Here is a 15,729-nt window from a genome sequence, read left to right as displayed (position 1 = left end):
AAGAAATATTGTCAAGCAGGCTAGTCAAGGTGAGCTGCGATTGGAGATCAATACAGTCCAGGATCCTCTCATTTCACATGGTGTGTTTTACCGGCAATGGAGTGAATTAGGGTCTGAGCTAAGCAAACAACTTGCTCACCTGGGGTTTGTTATAGGCTTTTAGGCTTTGTCTTTTCCAGTCTGTACATTATATTTCACTGCACATCCTTTGGATCTATGTCCTGCTCCTTTGGTCAGTATCTCTGCTATAATTCAACAGACCTACTTTCTTTGAGCTTAATCTAACCCCCAACCCTTCCTTGATGTATCTATAGGTATTATTTCTGCACAGAAAAAAAAATGGGACGTTCTCAAGCACTTAAGATCTTGCGGGCAGTTGTTTTAACTTACATCTCGAAGCAGTTGATCATACTCAAAAGCATTGCTATTTCTCGTTTCTCTCCAGTAACCGTCCAGCCAGCATCGCATTAATTTAGGCTGTTTATCCCTGTGCCCCTCAGGTAAGGAGTTTCGAGACGTGATTATACATGGAAACCGGAACAACAGTATCACAGAACAGATCACCGACGTGGTGAAACAACCTGCTTTTATCGCCGGCATTGGAGGAGCCTGCTGGGTCATCCTCATGGGCTTCAGCATTTGGCTCTACTGGAGGAGGAAGAAGAGAAAGGGCCTGAGCAACTACGCAGGTTAGACTGATCATAGATTCACAGCCGCTTAGGCAAATTTTCACTGACATTCTGCCCTTCTTTAGCAAACAATGGAAATTATTCCACTGTTCCAACAAATAATCATTTGTTTCTCTGTCAAAGCAAGAGTGTGTTACGGCTGTGATATCAGCTTGTAGTTTCAATCAGTACATATTGGATAAAATGTTGTAGGAGATGCTAACAGTGAGGTTGTTAGAGCTCAACATGAAGACAGATGTCAGTGTGAATCATTTCTAGAGGACTACAGTTTTTGACAAATCCACCCACGGTGTTGGTTAATAGCCCAGGGTGGTCGAGCTGAGTGGGCAGACTGGACTCTCTGCTGGTCACTGAAGCTGGAGTTTGTCCAGTTCCCCTCCCACACACTGACCCTGACATCTTACAGAGCGACCCCCCGAGTCAATACTAGCAACCACCAAGTCCACATACCCTGCCAATGGTACAAGATTTAATTAGAGAGCAGAAAATGATAATGAACTGACATATTAGAGCTGCAGTATTCTAATATTAGTTCTTGCCTTATTAACAAGCAGAGAGAGAAACTCATATTTATGCCGCCATTTTTTTCTTATTATTTTTAGCAACAACAACAACAGCATGTACAGCGACAGCTTCTATAAGCTTGGTTAATTTGCTCTTCATCTCTGTTTGTTACATTTTATGTGTTTGTGTGTTCTTTGGTTTGTGCCGTCTGTACACCTCTGTGGCCTCTGAGCTGGCTGCTTTCCTGGCTGTTGCTCTGCACACTGGGTGACGATGTGGTCTCACATTCTCCGATCCTCAGCACCTCTGGGCTTTGACCCCGTCCCCAGGGTGCAGATACCCCTAAAGCACCGCTTATCTCTGCAGGCTTTTAACACACAACTTCTCTGTCTTCTTGTTTTGCAGTTCAGTCCTTCACCTTCACCCCTGCAGGTACTGTTCATTTGTCCTGTCTCCTCAACCCCATTCAACGCAGATTCATCTCTTACCTGCTTATATGTGCTTGGATTGTCAGACTTGATGGTCATGGCTAATGCAAATTCAAACCTCATGAGTTTGAAGGCAATTTAACTAACCAGTCAAGCAAATTTACAAGTCAAAGATATAGATTTGCTATTGGCCATGACCAGAGCCCAGCAAACTTAAGCCCTAACTGCTGCCGAACCCACAGCCTTTACATATTGTGTTGTATTTTAAGTATGTATGTTGTGGCTACCTGTGTTTGAATGAAGTTTCATCCTGTCTTGTGTATCTTTTTGGTGGCAGTCTTGTGGTGCAGGGTAAGACTGTCCATTTACCTCCTTCACCAATAATCTTATTCATCTTTGCTTTCTTTTTGAGACTCAGATCGTGTTATAATATACATATCTGATCTCCTTAGGTGTCATTTAGACAGCTGGCGAGCATAATTGACTGGTTTTTTTTCTTTTTTTCCTCCCATTTGCTTTTATGTTTTCTTTACTTGTCACAATTTTCCCCACTCCTGCGACTACACGTGTGGCTACATTGGCTAACTTTTGTTTACTGCTAAAGCAGAGCCGTTTTGATAGGTGTAACAGTGTCATGTTATCACCATCGGTGCTGAATTAAGACTGAGCGGTACCAGTACTGTGCAAACCATTTGCTTGACTGAAAGAAAATAAGAATAGCTGATAACTGTGGTACACTGAGTCGGGTCAACAAAATGCTCTTCCCTCTGTTTCCGTAACAGTCTCAACCAATACAAATATTTCCGTAAAGTAAGCATGTAGCCGTGTGGTCCCTGTGGAGCCTACAGCCAAAAACCCAATTAATTCTTCCTACAGCAGCTGTAACAACAGATTATGGAACATGTTAATATCTTGGTGAAACTTGCCTGGCTTTAAATTGGAAGCAGGTTATCTCACTAAGCAAGTTTTGAGTGGCAAGCAAAAAACAAGGTCAGATATGGCAGAGATTATAGTTGGAGGGAGGTGATATTTAGAATATGAGCCAGAGTGCGTCTGAAGAGTCTTAAAGTGCTGCTCTTCTCTGTATTGACAATTAGTTGATGTATCGAGAGTGTCCTGTCTCAGCCTCCTAAAGCTGTCAGTACATGAGAGGTAAATCACTACACTGTTGAGGCACACGGCCAGCAGGAAGGAGATTTGATGGAATTTTTATACGCTGATTATGTCTCCTCCCTCCCCCCCTTAATTCTTATTAAAGGGGATTAATCTGTATTCATATTGGAGAAAGTGCTTATCTGGAAGACGGAGGCAAGAAGCACTGCAATGCCGCCATGTCACTCTGGCTAACATAAAAGTATTCCACAGCAGCCCAGAAATGTGCCTGAGCACAGATAGGGACTTCAGAGGCCTTCCCGCTGCACAGTCTCCCCTCGCCTCCACCTCCTCCTCCTGTCAGTCCTCTCTCTCAAACGACAAAGAATTCTCTAATGCAAGTTTGTTGGTGGTGGAACAAAGAGAAATGTCTTTGGCTGTGACTGAATAAGGAATGCCAACTCTGTCTTGAGCTGTCAAAGCTACATTTGATTCAGGCAGACCCACAATGTTGTTGGTTTTTTTTTTTCTGTCTAAAACTTTTGTTAGCAGTAAAGTATCTTAATTCCACTTGCTGCTGTTTAGTTGCTCATACCTTAATGCAGTAAATAAACTATCAACTGTTCTGACGTGTATACTAGACATGTTTTAAATAGTGCGTCTTTTGTTTAATGTCCCACGATTCCGTTCATGAGAGAAAAAAAATTGGATTAAGTGAGTTTAGGTAATGTTGATGATGTATTAAAATGTCCTGTTAGCAGCCTTTGTAATCTGTTGTGGGAGTTTCCTCTCCCTGTCATCTGTGTTGCTACGTCACCCACAGAAAAGCCCCCTCTCTCGCCCATGCCTGGGCTTGTTGTGGAATCAACTTGAATGAAACAGAAAAGAGAGGGGGAATGCTCAGCCTCTGTCTCTCTTTAATCTCCATATGTGGAACAAATGAGGCAAATTACTAACAGCTCTCCTTCTCTCTCTTGAGTAAACCAGCCCTCCACCCCATACACCATCGGTATGCGGTGATTTCCAAAACTCTTGCTGCTTCTCTGTGTCTCCTGTGATCCACTGAAGTTCTTACATGCTTAGAACTCTCGGTGCTGCTTTGTCATCATGGTCGCTGAACAGAGATGAAATGAATTCTTCACAGTCGCCTCTCTCTTTTGAGCCGTGGAGTTTTACTAACCGCTGGCGAAGAGCGTGGTCCTTGTTATCTATAGATCACTGTAATGGAACAGGCCACATGTATGACTTCTGGGGAGCCCAGCTTGCCGAAGGATCAGTAACTCAGCCTCCACGCTTGCAGATAGAAAACCCAGTGTGATTAATGAGCCCTCTGCCTTTTATAATCATTTTTTGGTTGAGATTTAATCACAAATCTGATAATAACTCAGCAGCAAATAAGAAAAATGAAATGAGTTTTGCCTCTCATCAGGCATCTTGTCCTTGAGGAACACATGACGTCTCCACTTATGCAAAGCAAAGCAATATGCAATCCTCATCATTGCACTTTTTTTTTAAATTTTCATGAAAGGCATTGGACACAGAGGGACATCTGTATCCCTTAGTGAATCCATCAGCCATCGAGTGTTGTAAGAAAAAGTGAAGAGATGAATACATAGCTTTTCAAGGACAAACTAGACAATACTAAAAAGAGGATGTAACTTAATTGCGAAAATAAATCCTGGTTGTTTGCTGTGTATTATACTAGAAACACTCAATATCTGGCTTTGTCTTTTTTCTCCCATTCTTGTCTTCTTTCTTTCTTTTCTGATTTTAGTGACATTCCAGAGAGTTGATGGGGGTCTGATGAGCAATGGAAGGTGAGTGTGGTCAATGTTCAAGTGCACTATCACAAGCAAATGAAAACATTCCTTCCGTCCTTATTATTTAATTCTCTCTGTGCCAAGCTTTTCATGTCTCAACACAACCGTTTCCTCCACAGTCATGCATCAGGTCTACAGCAAGCTTCTTTTGATTCTAACACTGATAAATGACTGATAGATTGAAAGATAACCAATACCTGTTTGTGTGCCTGCCATGTAGATCGCCATGCAAATATACATTTCTACCACATCTCCGCGTTCATGCATCGATAGATGAACTCATAAATCTCCTCAACAGAATTAACAGAAACAATTTAAGCAGAGAGTGCTTTTATTTTGTCATTTATCTTCCGCTGCCAGCTACAGGCAACCCAGAAGCCCTCTGGAGTGATAAATTTGCCTGTCACCTCGCGTGGGCGGCTGGGATCTGAGCACATGTAATAATGTAAAAATAATTACCCAGGGGAGAGATGTGTGCAGGTAGCCCGCTTGCACCCCCATGCAGCCTGCTCCATTTCAGTGTAAGTCGCTGAAAGAGAGAGGGGCTGCAGAGACTAGGGCACATCTCAATGACACCAGTTACTGAGCCTTTGTGAGTATTCAAGAGACTCCCTTGAGAATCCCAGGTTTCTGTCTATCTACTGCTTATCACACCTGACTAGGTAAAGCTTCCAGATCTCAAACACTCAGTGAGAGATTGCCAACTAAATCTGACCCTGTGTGTCTCTGGGCTTTTGGGAATGTGTCTGTTCTGCAGTCTGGTTGCAGCATTTTTATAATGATACTTTTTTCTTTTTTTTTTTACCCTCTCAATGTGTGCCTGTGAATGAATGCCACAATGGACAAGTTTGCCTATATTGTTCAGTTAGCTGCCAGCAATGAATTAGCCGCACTACTTGCCATGCTGTTTCTCGTCTACTTTCTGCTGTAGTGTTTTTCCTTCAATTTTCCACCTAAGTGGTTCTGATTCTCACTCCAACGAATGGGATTTGAAATGTCTGTATTTGCAATGCTCTATATTTGTCATATCTTTAGTCAGTAGCAGCGACTGGCACAATTTTCAGCACTGGAATAGGATGCAGAGTGGAACTCTTATTCTAACGCGAGCCTCTGATCTGTTAGTCACTCTAGTGCCATCAAATCCCAGATGTTGCAACTTGCCCATCTGCACTGAGAGTGAAAATGTGTAGCAGAGTATCAGAGGAAAATGTGTTCATTTGTTACATGAGATGTTTATTGCATTAATTAGACAATAGCAAATGAAGCTGCATCTGTTTCCAGTTTCTCATTGGCTCCTGCCAAATTGCCCTGACTGAACAATTACAGTTAATCGATCACAAAATAAATGATTCATGGAAGATGAATAGGCTGCAGATTGGTAGACCTGGACAATTTGACTTTGGCTGCTCAATTGAAATTGATAAAAGCCGATAAGGGCTCATTTCTTATCCCCCTGTCAATATGGAGTTGGTAATTAGGAGGTAGTAATAACTTCCTATCTTGGCATTGATCAATATTTTAGCAAAGCAGATTCACTACTATGCAGGGAGACTGAGCTGAGCACGGCAGTGAATAGGTTTCTCTAACTCTGTTGCTATGGAGATTCCTTTACATCCCAGGATCTGAATGCTAGATGACAGCATGTTGCCTGCGAGTTAATCTAGATAGTAATCTGTGTTTGCCATTGCTCTAAGTGTTAGCCAATGTCTAGACTTTTAATCTAAGTTCCATTCACTAGTCTGTGAGACCATAAACACCTGATTTATGAAGTTGCTCTGGAATTAATATCCCTCACTTGGCTTATTTATGGGAAGCTCAGTGTCAGGAATCTTAGGCAGTATTTATGGTTTCCTCCCCATCACAAGTAACTGAAATGTCTAACAGGAAGACTAAATGCTCCAAATCAAATTTTATCTGCCAAGCTTGCCATCCATCCTCGGTTGGGCAGGGATTAAAAGTCAGGTGCTGACTTTTTATTAGACATACGACCAGTGTGCCGTGTTCACCGGCTCCCGTTTACCCCATGTATACCCCATATGCATGTGGGACTGTTTATCACAAATATATATATATATCCTATATAGTCTTGTTGTAATTATCCTTAGCAGAAATACTGCTGTGTGACACATACAAGGACGATTCATCCATTTCAGCCATTTCATAGTCAGCTCCTTGTCTTTCAAATAGTCTTCCTCCAGATAACCGAGGGAGGACTTCCTGGAACACAGAAGATAGACAAATAATGAACCTTAGACTAGGGACACACCTTCATTTAGTTTTGATTTGATTCTGATACCTTTATTTGGATATTTGTCAAATGATACAAAGTACTGTATCACGTAAAGCAAAAATGAATAAATTAAAATAATAAAAAATAAATAAAAATTGATTTAAAAAAGTAGTCATATAAAAGTAAGTAGGTCATAATTATGCAACAGCAACTTAGAGACAAGAAAAAATTTAATTTGGTTGAAAGATTAAATAACAATTTACAGTAGTAAAAACTAATTCATTTCTATAACAGTATTTTTGAACTGGATACATTGACCACATTGTCACAGATACAGGATCCAGGTAGTGTACAGTTCTGATGTTGTCTTGCTGGAGTCAACAATAGAGAACGATGCCTTCTTCTTTTTCAGCTGCTTAGAATTTGTAGTCTGACAGATGTTAAGTGCACAAGAAGCAAGGAGGAGAGATAGCAAGAGGAGGTGGAGGTGTACAAGGGAAAATAAAGGAAACTAGACTTAGGGATAGATGGTATGGCAAGAGAGAATGATGGCAGTTGGGGAACATGGCAGCTAGAGACAGAGGCAGGAAGGACGGGGAAAGATGTATTACCCTATAAAAGTGCATCTGTCTGATGCACAGCCATCAATTTGAATGACTTGTCTCCCTGAGGGCCTGTTTTGGCATTCAGAAACCACAGTGAGGGCTCTTAGCTTGCCAGGGCTGCAGTTCATTTGGACTCCCCTCTCTGTGGAACAGCTCTTCTCATTAGAATCTGTGGCTGAGGGAGAGACTGACTGCAGCGCACCCATTACCTGCCCTTGTCCTCAGGGCTTGACTCTCGCCGAGTCCCTCAGAGCCAGCGTGTTACCACACTGGAGCCAAGACAAAAAAACCCCATCAAGCAGCCAGACTGCTAACTACAGTGCTCCATAGCTTCTGAGAGCGCACATGTGTAGGTGTAGTATGCTACATATAGCACTGTTGAGTACTGTCAGTGGGGTGTGAGTGTTTCTCACAAGACAAAGCCCTCCACTTCACCGTGTGGTGCTTGTCTGATCATTGCAATGAACAATGAATAAAATCAAAATACTTATAATATTTCTGTTGGCCATTTGTCCTCTTAAAATGTGTTTATTTTTTCATCTATTAAATTTTCTTTGCATTTTAATCAATTTCAGTGCAAAGTAGAATATGACGTATCAGTGAAGTGTCATATAAACAAAGGCATTTAACTCAATCTCATTCTCATTTAACTCCATCTGTGTTACCCATGGTAACGAGCCTCAGACGTGATTGTACAGTAAAGTGAACCTAATGGCCTCCCAGCAGTCACCCATGACAGGTTAAAGTCTTAATGGCCGATTTTTATGGCTCTCACCCCCTCAGGAGGAACACAACACCTGTTAAATGGAGCTGCCCTCTCCCATGTGCAGGCATCCCACAAGTGGGTCGGCGTGTCATGGTGGGCTCGAGCCGAGCTTTGACGTCTCATCAAATAAGATTTAGACTGTCTGGACATCACAACAAGGGGTTGATGGGAAAACACAGCAGAATAAACGTAATATTAATGAATAAGGAAACAGAATACATGTGGGTATTCGCTGCTGCACATGTGTGCAGAGAGCTAATGCATGCATTAGTGTCTCCACAGTGTGCTTTTGCATTAATAACTCAGGGAATGTGACAAAGACACAGCAGGAGAAACAGAGAGATAAAGGCCTGTGCTTGCCTGAAGGAATTCCAACTTTGTGGGAGAAGAAATGTATCCGTGCAGTATTCCTCCCCTATCTCGGAAGTGTTTCATTAGCTCCGGTGGCTTACTGCAAGCTTATCTTACACAAACACGCTTTCTTGTTCACAAACTGACATTTAAACATATGTTTCATTTTTTTATTTGCCTTCACATTGTCTCACTTCTTATTGCTGTCATATTTTTTTATTCATTATTTATGAATCCAGTATCATAATGCAGAATTAAACCGTGCATAATAATGCTTTTTACATAAGAAGCTTTAGTGTTAATGTAATTTCACAGATTATGTTTAATCTAGTGTTTCATCCTGTTTCTACTCAGCCGGCCGGGCCTGCTGAATGCCAGCGACCCAGGTTACCCCTGGTTAGCGGACTCTTGGCCAGCCACCAGCCTGCCTGTCAACAGCAGCTCCGGGGGCCCCAATGACCTGAGTAACTTTGGCCGAGGAGGTGAGTGCCCTGGTGCTGTCCCTGCGGCTTTAAAAAAAAAGAGACCATAGGAAATGAAAGATGATGGCCTGCCCTCCTTTCTGTTCCACCAGAGCTCCTGTTGTACATCACCATGTACATATATGCAAATTCCATGTGTATATTTATATATCACATGAGAGGATAGCTAGAGCATTAACAGCAGGGCCTCCACTGTCACCAGGCTGAGTAATGGCAAATAGTCCAGCCTGGTGTCATGGCCCATACCTCAGAGCAAGAGAATGTGAGGAGAGAGACTGGCAGAGGAGCAGGGGGTGGATGGGTGTTTGAAAGGATGGTCTTGAGCAGCCAGTCGTGAAGGACAGGCGCAGCTTGACTGGCGCAGATGCGGACACTTCCGCCATGGCTCTACATCATCTCCCCTTCGCTGGGCATGCAAACCATGCACCACTATGAAAAGAGCCCGTTTGCTCTTTCCCTAGCTCTCTCTCTCTCTCTCTCTCTCTCTCTCTCTCTCTCTCTCTCTCTCTCTCGCTCACTCGCTCCCAACCCCCCCCCCCCTTACTCTGTCACCACACGGACACACATGCAGGGAAGCAGCACCATCCCTCATGCATACAAACATGGAAGGGAAGTGGAATATACACACACGTGGACAGGAATGACGCAAACCTGTTAAGTGCTGTTTCATAATATTTGAGCTGGCCTGAAAGCACCAGTGGCAAGACTGTAATTCCATAATACTGCAGGACCACATGCTTTTGAATCCCAGGTTATTCAAGGCCTGCCATATAGACATAGTCCTCTTTATCCACCATAAAAAAAGTTTTTATTTAAATGCTATCCTGTAAACTCCCTCCCTTCCTCTTTTCCAGATCTCCCCACTGGACAAGCAGATAAGACAGGCACTATGCTCTCTGATGGAGCCATATACAGCAGCATAGACTTCACCACCAAAGCCAACTACAACAGCCCTGGCCAAACATCCCAGGCCACACCCTATGCCACCACCCAGATTCTCCACTCCAGCAGCATCCACGAACTGGCTGTGGACCTGCCTGAGGCCCAGTGGAAGGCCTCACTCCAGGCCAAGCAGGAGATGGCCAGCCTGGGGTACTCCCTGCCCGACAAGAACTCCTGCAACAACAGTAAGTTACACTGAGAAAATGAGTATGTTAATGATGATTTGTAGGGATGTTGTTGGCCTCACAAGTGTTATTAGAGTATGTATGATAATGTGCCCAAGACATTTTTCTTATCCTGGGACATCAAAAACAAAATGAATTAGTGCATATGAAAAGCCACAAATTTACATTTGCAACAAAATGGCAATTTGGAATTTAAGCTTTTCCACCAAAAGTATCGGAAACCTTTCCAAACCCTCTGTGGTCGGGACGAGTTTGGCTTAAAAGAGTCACTTTTCCCCCAGCAGACATCATCTTGGTTTCTCCTGAAGGTTGAATGACATGTCATGAAGGAGTAGTACAGTTTAGTCATGCGATTTTCTTCCTGGGGTTTCATGATGGTACCTCTCTTCCCTCAGTCCCAGAGTAATTGCCAATCCATTTTAGCTTGACTAATATGTAAGAAAATAATCCAAATTAATTACAGCAAATTTACCACAGGATTTGTTAAAGCCACGTGGAATTCCATACTTAGGTGTAATGAGTATTGCTCAGCTGTATTTATATACATATTTATGATCTCATTTTTCCAACACTCTAACACAGATTCATTATAGTTTTTATACAGTCAATTTAATGCAACGGATCTTAAAAAAAAGCCTTTCTAATTCTCCCTGGCATTATTTTAAGAAGTATGACCACATATGATTATGTATGATAATCTCTGATCAAATTTTAAATTAAAATCTCCCCTACTGAATCATTTATTCAATTTCATGAATTGAAGTGTTGCCCTTTGTTGGTTTTTTTTTTTTTAAAATCCAATCAAAACAAATCAACTTTGTCTGTTGCATGCAAATCAGAAAGTGAATGAAGTATTCCTTCTTGAATGTATGAATGCTGAATATGCCCTGCTTGCTTAATGCTCTAACTGCATGTTTGCATGCGCTTGTGCTAACTGCCAAACACCTGATGCCACTGTGATTTTTGCCCTTTAACCCCCACTGTAGCCCTCCTTTTCATTCCTGACTACCGATTGGCCGAAGGATTGTCTAGTAGAATACCACACAACCAATCACAAGATTTCAGCACCACCAGCTCTCACAACAGCTCAGAGCGAAGCGGCAGTCTCTCAGGTTGGTTTACGCAGCAGAGAATCTTATAAAGCAAACTGGGACACTCTCTGGGGTTCTGCCGCTTGACTTTATGATTGACTGATGTCTTAATTGCTTTATTGATCTGTTATTTGCATGTACTAACCTGACATGTAAGAGAATTTTTATGAACACCGCCCTTCTCCCTCACCAGAGATGCTTTGCTCACTCAGCTCCCTCTGCTTACAGTTCATTACATGTGAATTTTGTAAAGTCATTTTTGTAGTTATATGGAGTTGTGAGTGCAATAACCCTTGCTGTAATATGTTGTATCATTGAATAGGAGTTGACAGCTTCTTGAAGCATAAAGAAACAGGACATTTAAGTCAGAGAGAAAGAATAATACTATGATCTCGTGACAGAATATAGCTGCAAGTTCTAATGCTGGGTTTCTGCCATCACTGCCAGTCCTTGTAAAGGGTTGGTCTCTGACTGTGTGAGTGAGCAGACAGGAATAGGGGCAAAGGGACTCTTTCAGACAGAATGGACCACAGACACACACACACACACACACACACACACCATTAGAGATGCTTGGCTGAGTAAAGTAGCAAAAATACCTCCCTTTTTCCCTCTTCTCCTAATGGTGGCTGACTACACTAAAACCCATGTTCAGAGAATTACAATGTCATTTATAGGACACCAAGACAGCCCTCTGCCTGCCTCCCCTCCACTCTCCTCTTTTATCTAGTTACAAGCCACTGCCTTAACTGGTCTCTAATTCAATGCTCTGGCGCACAGGGGGCTGGAGAGAAGGATGCGAAGTGGCCGTGCCTTACAGGCAGATTCTTCCCGTAGACATGGAGGTTACTGACGGACTCGGACTGAGCTTGGTACAGGCTGTAGTATAATTACATGAGATGAAGAGAAAACACATTAACAAAAAAAGACCCTGCATAATATGTCATTGATGCCTTGGGCTGATAGTTTAGAAAATTATTCCAAACTAAATTATTCATTTTCTTGCCAAGAGTTAGATAACAAGATCGGTACCACTCTCTCCTCTGTGCGTTAAATAAGCTACAGCCAAGCTTCACTTAGCTTAGCGTAAAGAATGGAACTACCACGAATCTGGCTTTGTCCTAAGATAACAAAACATTTAAATTAGTAATCTTCAGATGTGCTGGTAGGATGATTTTGTTGTCGTTTTGTCGTCAGACTGTTGGCCCTGCTTCTAGTCATTAGGATAGCTAAGCTAACTAATCTTCTCATGTAACTCTGGGCAAGATAGAAAATAAGTGTTTTTCCCTAAACATTGAACCATTTCTTTAATGAGATAAGAAGGGAAAAAACTACAAGGGAGACAGATGAATGCTGTTTGAGACACAGTAATAAAATGTTTTAATAATTCATCTCGGTCAGTACTCCTCCACCTACCCTTACATAGTAGTCCTTATCAAAATATATCATTTGATTAGTGTATACTGTATAATGGAGGTTAACATCTTTGCGTGTTTATACATAGCACTAAAATTAATATCTGACTATATGTCTTCTCTGTAGTATATACTATCCGGTGCCAGTGGTGGGAATTTTTACAAGTTAAGATTTAATCCAGACTTCAACCAAAGTAAACTCTGCGTTTGAACGAGGGAAAAGTTGAAGTTAGTGTCGTGCCCTCCCTCTAAGGGGACTGAAGGAATAATGAATGTCAGGTCTGAAGGAGGAGAGCAGGATGAAAAGGAACAGAAATAGAGCAGCTTTCATGGCAGCATGGATCTACAGTGGGGACACGAAGCTGCTCATTAAAGCGTTTCTTAGTGTAGGGGAGAAGAGGTAGCTTGTGTTCTCTGTAGCAGTTTGAGACCCTGAAGACTCACTGCACTCACAGTCTGTGAACATCCATGATTATGGGAAGTCCATGCCTTTATGGGACCTATTGTGCTCCTGCACTCTCTGTATGTGTTGCATCTTACCTTGTTATGTAACATGTTATATTTATTTTTATCTAAAAAAAAAAAAAAAAGAAACACGATGATACATGACTTTCAGTTATTCTGATGTCCTTTTCCAATGATTCTCCCACTCAGAAGCTATATCTGGCTCTTTCTAGAGTCTCTTCTCTGTGGCTTTCCCCTCAGCACTGACGCACCAATCAAAACAAAGCAAGCTCAAGGCTATGCAGCCCCACAGTTATAGGCTGGGAGCGCCCAAACCCTGGGTATAAATACCCAACTCTGAGTCTATATTTAGTCTGAGTTCCCCTTTGAAGAGAGGCCCAGTTTTGTCAGTGGAGATGGGTTCACTGTGTAATTCCTGTATAGCTCCTAGCCACAGCCTCTCTCTGTATTTTTCATATTTGGGGTGAGCTGTTGTAATTCTAGTGCCAGACCATCCTTCCCTAGAAGAGGCTCATTTACAATATTGATGGCTGGTCTTGTGTGGAGGGACTAAGGATGATTGAACAATCACGTCAGCTCACCATTTATTGGTAAAAGTCAAGCATCGCCCAGAGGTACGATTAGAAACCCAATTACTTTCAAACTATACTTACACTGTGGTGCTGCCTGTCTTGGGCTTACAGTTGTTTCTTTCATTACTTCCATTCTTTATTAATCTTATTCTGCTGACACCTCTTCTATCTCCTTATGCCTTATAGTTCCTCCCCTGCATTTTTACCATGCTCATCTTTGAAGCTCTTGTTTTTCTTATTGGTGAACAGACTAATAAAAGCAACATAATTACAATTTTTGGGACGTAAAACATTTTGCACAGTCTTTTTATTTCTCTGCTATCTGCTATCATGGCTTCTGTATGTCTCTTTTCGATGACAGTGATCTACTATTTGCTGTGCCTGAGTCAAGGCAGTTTATTAGATTACACTGGAGTGCACAATGTTACTTTGCACAAGATGCCATATTGGCAGCTTTTTTTGTGGCACAGGGAAAAGTGATCACAGGCATTTGGCAGCAAAGGCTAACCATCAAATGACAGATACAAATGTGTTCAGCAACGTTTCCCAAAGATGGCTTTCACTAGTCTGACGTCAGTTTGAGGTATTTCATGGCCACAAATTGAGTTATATATGCAAATACTGTGCTATATGTCTCCCCGCTTCCCTTTCATGTGCACAGTCTAAGAAGCATGAGAAAAAAATTGCACAACCTCCACTCTTAAAAGTTAATGGTACAGGATAGGGTTCCACAAACTGATATGCAATACAGTGTGTGATGAACTTGAAAGGTACCGTGAGGTAATGTGGGGAATTTATTATTTTTTTTTTTTTGGTGATAAATTGCCAGTTAATGACAATTACAAACAGCTCAGAAATGTAACTAAAGTTAATATCAGTAAAGTTTTGTTTTTGTTGATAAGCTTCACATAGAGATCACAAAGACTTGCTTTTAAGGTGATATGACAATCTAACAAGAGAAGTTCGTTTTTCATCAGCATGTCTTAGCATTCAGGAGTAGGTGTGTACTGTATATACCTCAATTCAAAAACAGTCAAATGTGTTTTGAAGGGAAAAAAGAATTCTTTCACAGTGACCAAATTGTATAAAAGCCAGCACTGACCTGGCTGGCAGATTTATAAAGATGGATGGGACAGAGGAGAATCTGGTGTTGGAGGGATACGAGTGGAAATGGATGGGGTTAGCGGCTCTCCGGTGTAATAAAAGAAATGAAAGTAGTAATAGACTCTCAGTGAATTCCATTAGGGACACACTGACACTACACAACCCATTCATTATGATGATGCTGTGAAGTGAGATATTTCATTGTGGAACCCAAAGCCTGGTGTTAAAAGGGACACTGAGGGATGGGTGGGGCACAAAGGTCTGTCTCAGCCTCATTTACTGCCGTTCTCTCCTGTTTCTATGGAGATTTAAGTCTTTTCAGCCAATTAACCAATGGAAGTAAGCTTTTCTTCAGGCAACCTTGAGCTTTTCTATGTAAGTGCTGACAGGCACGAGCCCATTGAAATGTTGTGTTTGAAAATGTGTATAATTTTTCAAGGGTGAGTTGAATCCAAATGCATCTGTAATCTAATAATTGGATTGAATTGAGTTTCTTTAGAAAGCACGTTCGTCACATTTGTTTGACTTTCTTTGACATTTTTCAATGACTGTGTCTCTTAAATGCATCCCTTCCTCTTTTTTGTAGGTGGAAAGGGAGGCAAGAAGAAGAAGACCAAGGCTGGTTCCAAACCCAGTAAAGCCAATGGGTCCAACTGGGCCAATGTTCCTCTGCCTCCTCCCCCTGTACACCCCCTCCCTGGCACTGAGATGGACCATTATCCCACTGAGCATCATGAAGGGGGAGGGTATGTCTGCTGCTTCTAAACAAATATGAACACAGTATTTGGATATGAGCAGAAAATGTGCTCCGAACAGACATTTAAACTTTTTTTCGGTATTATTTATTTATTTATTTTTGTTCAGCTTACAAGTGGTTGAACCTCAGATACTGAAGCCTCCCACTTTGCAAAACCTAAAATTAGTCAAGAAACCGACAAGCTGAAAGGCTGCCTGTCTGCCTGTCTATCATAACTTTCAGCTATAGCTA

General features: G+C 41.8%; 1 protein-coding gene across 13 annotated transcripts in view; it reads left to right on the top strand.

The window, feature by feature from the left end:
- Nucleotides 1-15,729, top strand: part of robo2 (roundabout, axon guidance receptor, homolog 2 (Drosophila)) — a 294,014-nt gene that overhangs the window by 266,831 nt on the left and 11,454 nt on the right. For 8 of the 13 annotated variants that reach the window (XM_046389565.1, XM_046389567.1, XM_046389564.1 and 5 more), the window contains 7 exons: nt 501-689; nt 1,599-1,625; nt 4,488-4,530; nt 8,840-8,967; nt 9,822-10,094; nt 11,081-11,206; nt 15,328-15,487. In XM_046389565.1, the coding sequence (XP_046245521.1) occupies nt 501-689; nt 1,599-1,625; nt 4,488-4,530; nt 8,840-8,967; nt 9,822-10,094; nt 11,081-11,206; nt 15,328-15,487 (946 nt within the window). The remainder of the gene's footprint in view (nt 1-500; nt 690-1,598; nt 1,626-4,487; nt 4,531-8,839; nt 8,968-9,821; nt 10,095-11,080; nt 11,207-15,327; nt 15,488-15,729) is intronic. The other 5 variants (XM_046389569.1, XM_046389568.1, XM_046389577.1 and 2 more) reach the window with 3 other exon arrangements.

This window comes from Scatophagus argus, chromosome 5 (genome assembly GCF_020382885.2).
Source record: "Scatophagus argus isolate fScaArg1 chromosome 5, fScaArg1.pri, whole genome shotgun sequence".
NCBI lineage: Eukaryota > Metazoa > Chordata > Actinopteri > Scatophagidae > Scatophagus > Scatophagus argus.
The sequence above is the reverse complement of the archived record's forward strand: the minus strand, read 5'-3'. Positions and strand labels throughout refer to the sequence as shown.